Genomic DNA, 7,902 nt, shown 5'->3' with positions numbered 1-7,902 from the left:
AAGGTTATGAGAGACAGAGAATATGCTAGTCTTTTACATGATGGGTGTATGTTACAGAGGATTTTTGATGGATCATTAAAGACAAACAAGACTAAGGTCAATGTGAAAGTGTGGCAGAAACATGCAACTGCAACATTGACGGAGCCCTCAGTACTCAGTAGTAGAGACTCAGATAACTGTGTGGGTTTTGTATTTGTCGCACAACAGACCCCAAAATATCCTGTGGATACCCCAAATGCATCACAAATATCTGTAACAGACAGTCTGAACCACTATAACTGAAAACAATTAAACTGGTGTGTAAATATAAAAATCAAGACTTAATTTGGATGTCTTTGCCACCAAAGAGGGTTATCCATGGATTTATTTATTTTGTCTTTTTTGGTTATTAAACCATTTTAGTTTAGCAGACTGTGAGTCACTGTTAGACAAAGATACGGAGAGAGCAGTTAAGACAGATGGCCATCCCAAACCCAGACACACAGCCCGTTACCCTCCTCTCCCAACCTCATCCTTTCCCTGTTACAGCCTGGATAGTTGAGGACAGGGCAGCAGGACATCTCATCTCTCCAGGTTGTCAGTAGGCGGAGGAAGAGGAAGGTGGGGTTGTCGCCTGATTGGGGTTAGGAGATACAGTGAGTGAGGCATTACTTATCCACTGTTTTAAAACACAAAACCGTTTGCACAATATTGCAGCTGTCACAGTTCACAAAAAAAAAAGACAAAAGTCAAAACAATACGAACTCTTTGAGTGACTTGCGAGAGGGTAAATGAGAGAAAAGCAATAATTGCCGATAATTTAGATCCACGATTCCCTCCAAGTTCTCATTTAAACCTCTTCCACAGCTGAGACCCCTCAAAGTCCATTAATGACAGAAAGGTGAATGAAATCACATCCTCTTTTAAAGTTTTTTGATTTTTTTTTTTTACATTTTCATTTTTTGGAGACTTCGCGCTGAGCGAACGGCGTGTGGTGTTCTGAGAGCCGGCTCCGCATTTGAACAGAAGGAAGAGGAACCGGGGCGGTTCTAAGCGTTTTGCATCTCTTTGCCGATCTTGTAGCTGAGGATCTTGTTCCAATCAATCTTGGTGCGAGTGACGGGCAGCTGTCTGCGGAGAGCTTTGAAGGTGGTGTCTGACATTGTCTGGTAGTTCTCGCTGATAGCCGTCTGGAGGGAAACATTTATTAGGGACGTACAAGTCACATAAATTAATGAAAATATTTATTTTAATGAAAATATACATATGTTGATCACATTAAATTCTCACCTGGTAATCATTCTCAGCATTTTCAATGATTCTTACAAATTCCTTGGCAGCCTGGGTTTCATTCTAGAGATAAAAAGGTAGGAATTTACTTGAAATCTTCTTTGAAATCTTATGCATTAACCAAACTTACAAAAAAATGTGAATGTGAATATATTTATGTTTTTTCTTACATTCACTACAATGGAGTCCTCCACCTCCTTATGGCTCACCAGTTGAACATTACCATCCTCATAATAATGCACCTGTAGGAAACCAAATTATTTATCGCAAACTCTTCACTATCACACTTTCTTCTCACCCCCACTATTCTAGTCTGTCAAGTCTCACCTGGATCTTCAATACTCCCACCACCTGAGCTGATGACTGACTAATGGTGAACTTCCACTCTGACCTGCACCGGCCATTCCTGACAAGAGAGAATAAGATGATAAGAGAGATGATAAGATCATCAGAGAGTTGAGGTACAATCAGACCATTCTAGGCTGAATCACTGCTGAATCACACAACTTCCGATTCTAGACTGTAATAAAGTGACTCACAAAGACTTTGGAACAGAATTATAGAACTAAGGGCAGAAATTGTGACTAAAAAGTTTTGTAAAATAATGTAGTCTGCTGATCATAATCGCAAAACAGAAAAAAAAGTTTGTAAATCAATCTTTTATTACCTTGAAGAGGTTTATTTACAAAAAATGACAGATGGCTGTACATTGTCCCACTTATTAAACAGTTATTTAACAAACTCACTACTATTCAAAAGTCTGGGGTCAGTAGGTTATATGTATTTTTAAAAGAAATTAATACTTTTATTCAGCAAGAATGTGTTAAATTGATCAAAAGTGACCATAAAGACACTTACGTTAAAAAATTCCATTTCAAATAAATGCTGTTATTTTGAACTTTCTATTTATCAAAGAATCCTGGGGGAAAAAAGTATCACATTCCCACAAAGCAGTACCAGTTTTCAGCAGCAAAACTGCTATCACAGAAATTTTAAAATATATTAAAATAGAAAACATTTATTTAAAATTCTAATATTTCACAATATTACTGTTTTGCTGTATTTTTGATCACCTAAATGCAGCCTTGGTGAGCATAAGAGACTTCTTATAAAATTACATAAAATTAAATTTTTTAAATTACAGACTCCAAACTTTTATACCGTAGTGTAATACATAAATAAATTGACATGAAATACTGATACGAGTTAAAATTAATTTATTATATGAGATGAAAGAGACTTTAAAGTAACGTTAGGAAATAGTTATGTAGGAAATCAGTTTCCATATTATATGACAATATTTAAATACTGTAACTAACCAATCAGAATTAAGTATTCCAGAGAGCTGTCTATAAGAAGATAAATCACTGAACATTACTTACCAAAAGTTTTTGGGCTCAAACTTATGACCCTCAATACAAGCAATGATTGTTTGCTGACCGTCAACAGTTTTCCCATACACCTGCAGCAGAAACAATAGTACACGTGTCCAAATGAGCATGATTTCAGAAATAATGACTGCAATTCATAAATGTAAATGTGACAAATGCTAAGGAAATCCTATTATTCTGTTGAGATTCCCATGGGGAAAATGTTTACCGTGCAGACTCCACTGGGATAGTGCTCCTTCACGTAAGCACTGAGCGCTTCATCACAGGCGTCTCTCCAGGACCGGAGGGCGGTCTCTCCCTCGTAGGACTGAGAATCGCTCGCTTCCTTTCGGAGGTGATCGAAACGGAATGAAACCCGCTTCCGTGGGTCGAAGAACCGTCCCTGACCCAGATCTCCATGCTCGGTGATCAGAACCTGCAGGAACAGGATGTCCCTCGCTCTTTAGACAGAACTAATCACACACTGAGCTCTACATCCATCCTCACGCAGCAGCAAACACTCACAGTACAATGACCACACCTGCCCTAATCACACACACAAAGTACACACAGATCTCCAGAGAGCAGAGTTTACACCCAGCTTGAATAAATAATGCGTCAACAGTGTGCTCTCAATTCAACACTAACACAGAGTCTTAGGGCAGCAAAGGAAATAAACCGAAACTCAAGTCTGAACTGCAATCAAATCATGAACCTACCAACTCCTCACTACCGTCCGGTTTGACAGGTGTGAACTGATCCATGTTATACTGAGCAAAGGCACTGTGAAACAGAGAAAGAGACAATGCAGCACAAACTTTAAACTACACACAGATGCATCTGGTCATAACATGAGACACAAAGATATGCAAAATAACTTACTGTGCTGCCCCTTCCCGAAGGAGGTTGTCATTGTTAAGGAGAAGTCGTACATCTACAAAAACACAAAGATTAAAAAACAGTCACAAACCTGGTGTAATATAAAATATTAAAAAAAGCAAGAGAGCAGCAATGAGGAACAGCCAATTAAATTGCAAGAGAGCAATGCATTGTGAAGGGGGAGCAAAAATAAATAAATAAACATCAAACAGCTCCCCATGTCTCCCCAAGCACCATCTCATGTATATCTTTCAACTCTTTTTCTTTTTACTTTCTGTGCAAATCAGTAAAAATGATCACAAGACTTTCCTCCATGTTGTTTGAAGATGGTGTCAAAAATCAAATCTATTATCGCTACTAATGTTTTTGTTTTTGATCTGCCTGCACTGACACCATTGTATGCGAACAGAACTGAGCTGGACGATGACATCACTGTTTTCTCCAGTGCTGATATATAGATAAATGAACTAATTATTGATTTTTACAACCGAATGAATCAATACTGAATTTACTTAAGCTGGACAAAATTATTCACCAGTTATCACTGTAAAACTGCTTTGACACAATCTGCATTGTAAAAAGCACTATATAAATAAAGGTGACTTGACTTGACTAGTGCAAGTTTGAGAGATATTCTGGGATTGTAGCTTCAGCTGGAAATAATAATCTTGTAATTCACACATATGGTCTGCTGTCAGGCTTAGTGTGTGCACCCACATGACAGAAAACAAGAAACTGTACACTACTGTTTAAGCTCAGTGCAATATTTTTAAATGTTTTTGAAAGAAGTCTCTTATGCTCAACCAGAACAGAACAGTTTAAAATGACACTCACCATTGAACACTTCATTGAATTCTCCAGGGGGAGCGTGGGTCACGAAGTTGGCTGCGATGCGGACCTGCAGAAATAACACATAATAAATTATGAGCGGGCACATATTTGCCTTACTAAAACACGGTGGCTTCAGCACTGCTGAATCACAGCCAGTTTTCAGCATGTGACTCCAGAGCTCAAATTACCCCATATATAAACCCCGTAACACTTCAATAACACTCAACAATATACAAAAACATCCAAAAAACACACAGCTTACCACATAAACATTGTGTTAATACTCCAAAACCACATAACCCACAGTAATAAATGTCCAAAAACATCTCACTCAAACATAACAGCTTATTCCTGGCCTCAAATATCCTCTCAAACTTGTTTCAGACCAGGACAATTTTCAGATCTACTGTGTGCTATTAAAATGATAGTTCACTAAAATAAAATGTTTTGAAGAATGCTTTTTAACTGTTTTTGTCCATATAATAGAAGTCAATGATAGGGCGGCTTGATTTGGAGGTTAAAAAAAATTGAATTGCGATTTTTCTGATAAATATTGCAATAGCGAATTAAAATATGATTTTAAAAAAACCTCAAGGTTTGCTGTGCTTGTTTGTAGAGCTGCACAATTTGGCCCAAAATTGTGTGATTATCAATAGGACTACAAAATAGTTATATATATATATATATATATATATATAAACTAGTTGTAGTGTATATATATAAAATAGTAATAATTATTATTATTAAAACAAACAAAATAAACATTATTATTGTAATATTTCACTATTTTACAACATTTAAAACAATGTTGGACACCACTGACCAAAAAAAATGTTGTTGTGATCCACAGAAGAAAGTTATACAGGTTTGGGAAGACATGTTGAAAGTAAAAGATGACAACATTTTCCTTTTTACTTGAACTCTTGTCTCTTAAAAGTGTAATGAACCATATTCCTTCACATAACCAGAACTAAAATATACCTTAAAGCAATTTTCACTGATCACACAAACACGAAGCATACAGCTAATGTCTTCTGAATGCACTGACAGGAGTGCAAATTTCTGACCACCAAAACATTTAATGAAGAGAAGGTAAAGACATTAACATAAAGGAAATCATATGGTAATAATTGGTCTTATTATCATCTCATGTGGTCTGGCTGGGGAAGTCAGCTGAGCCTGTAACTCAAAGCTCTGACAGTATGCAGAAAATGACCACATGTAATTAAAGGGGAAGAAAATATGTGGCGGTTAAATGTAGCTTTTTACAGATAGAGACAGAATGAAATCGAGCACGAATAAATCAGTCACCACTGGCCTGCACCATATGAAACTCAAAACTACTGTCAAAGTGACAGAACATATAATGGACAGTCTCGGTCACCATTTACTTTTAATATATGAAAAAAGATGCGATTAAAAGTGAACGGTGACTGAGAATAACATTCTGCCTGACATCTCATTTTGTGTTTCACTGCAGAAACAAAACAAGGGTTTATGAATGATGACAGAATTGCAATTTTTAAGGCAACTATCCGCTCACACCTGCAGAGATTGCACACTTCCACCTCAAAACATATCCGCTCTTGCGGTCGTAACTTCATCCGGCCGACGTTTTCGGCTCAGATGGCTGTCGTGTCAGGCGGATCTGGCATCTGCTGTGCCACACATTTGTAACTCTACCGGAGCACGGCCCGTTAAAGCCCGTCGGCTCGGTTCGGAGTGGGTGGATCTGCTGACATCTATTTCTGAACTCACTCTGACAGCTAACAGGCTAACAGCTGACGCTCACAACACTTCCACTAAAAACAACACGGCCATTTTAACTCTAACGTACAGCCAGAGACTTGTTAAAATACTGCTTGTTTGTTCGGTATATCGCTGTTAAGTCAGGTCTCTGTGTTTTACGGGAGTGCAAAGCTGCGATTTCACTTCCTCACAAATTAGCACACAGCTAACCGGCTATACTACATCGCGCTCCTTCCGGGAAGCACCTATTCATCCTTCTGCAAGCGGAGGACTTTAATATACGGACATACGAGCGCATGTATTTCAGCGGTTTGTGAAAGTTAACTTTATGTTTATTTTTACCTTCTCCTCGTCTGAAAGCGGCTCCTCAAAGTCGGTCATCTTGGCTGTGGCGGAGCCTCACGCCGCGGCGCATGCTGGGTAGCGCGCGCTGTCACGCTCGTGACCATAATAGGGCAAAACGGAGTGTGAGCCACCGCCTCGCGCAGCTCCTGCTCCTGCTCCTGCTCTCCCCTCCCGCCTCCTCCGGTCTGATAATCAACTCGCGGAGAGGATATAAGGGGAGCATTAAGACATCGAGTTGCACTTTATTAATGGGGATTATAATTCATATCGATGACTCGAATCTTTTGAATCAGTTCATCAAAACGATTCATTCACTGATTCTTTTAGTCGTCCTTCTGCAGGTTACAATGTTACGCCAGTAGGTGGCGACAAGTGAGCATGCTTTGTTACTGAATCTTTCACTCAACCGATTCTTTAAAGTCACATGAAGTCAAAAAATTACAGTTCTTATTTTTTAATGTAATATTGCAGTATGTTTACTGGCACGAGGGCGGGACAACCTGTCATTCACATGACAATAGCAAATTACAACAGTCCAATAAATTCCTGATGGGCCAAATCAAGCCCCACCCTACATTTGTTGTTGTTGTTGTTGTTGTTGTTGTTGTTGTTCGAGAAGCCATTTCACTCGAATATATGTCACAATAGGGAAGAGAAAAGACTGTTGGAACTTATGTTTCTACTTTACATTACACCAAATTGTTTGAAAGAAGTTGTCTTATACTTTATTGAAAAAGTGTGTAAAAAACAAATAATACAAAATTGCATGGCATACTCCATAAATGTGCTGCATCTACTGTCTGAAATATAAATTACTTGAGCTTTTTAATATCCCACGTAGCCTATCTAATTTTAAAGTACTTTGTGTATACAAATTGGCCAAAGCATCAATATACAAATACACACACAAATTACAAAAATACATGGCCCTAAAATGTATTTGTATGAAATGTATGTATACAAAGCAGATACACACACACACACACACATTATAATAAGGCTCCTGTAATGTTAAAAAAAAAAAAAAATAGTATTTACAGTAAAATAAAACGAATGGTCAGAAATATAATTGACAAATCCCTTATGCAATTCTTCTGCTGTCCTACAGAGAGCATCGTTTATCTAACATTTGAACTGCTGTTCAATGTAAAAAAAGAAAAAGAAAAAAGACTTTACTGACCAGCAGATGGCGCCATTACTCTGCCGTTAACTGTGAGAAGCACCTTCACATCTAAAAGCATAGAGGTGAAATCACTGTGCAACATGCACATCTGGGGCCTGTTTTATTCTCAAGAAGATAGTTGACACAGTAGGCATACCTATCTCACAATTCACTAATTCAAAAGGAAATAAATAGGACTTTTCTAACTGAAGTAACTGCACAATACACTGCACATACACTCACATTTTTGTGAGTGGTTTCAGAGTGTATGCCAAAAACATAAATGAAATGAAAATA

At 37.9% G+C, this 7,902-nt stretch overlaps 1 protein-coding gene across 1 annotated transcript; it reads right to left on the bottom strand.

Moving 5' to 3' along the window:
- Positions 1-346: 346 nt before the first annotated feature.
- Positions 347-6,621, bottom strand: capza1b (capping actin protein of muscle Z-line subunit alpha 1b). Its single transcript, XM_051902962.1, has 10 exons — positions 6,441-6,621; positions 4,353-4,416; positions 3,522-3,573; positions 3,359-3,422; positions 2,869-3,075; positions 2,652-2,731; positions 1,597-1,675; positions 1,440-1,511; positions 1,270-1,332; positions 347-1,169 (listed from the first exon to the last, which is right to left on the bottom strand). Exons 1-10 carry the CDS (start codon positions 6,477-6,479, stop codon positions 1,029-1,031), a joined length of 861 nt encoding a protein of 286 aa, XP_051758922.1. The 5' UTR covers positions 6,480-6,621; the 3' UTR covers positions 347-1,028.
- Positions 6,622-7,902: the final 1,281 nt, after the last annotated feature.

This window comes from Ctenopharyngodon idella, chromosome 8 (genome assembly GCF_019924925.1).
Source record: "Ctenopharyngodon idella isolate HZGC_01 chromosome 8, HZGC01, whole genome shotgun sequence".
Classification (NCBI taxonomy): domain Eukaryota; kingdom Metazoa; phylum Chordata; class Actinopteri; order Cypriniformes; family Xenocyprididae; genus Ctenopharyngodon; species Ctenopharyngodon idella.
Note: the sequence above shows the minus strand (reverse complement) of the source record. Positions and strands in the feature narration are given on the sequence as shown.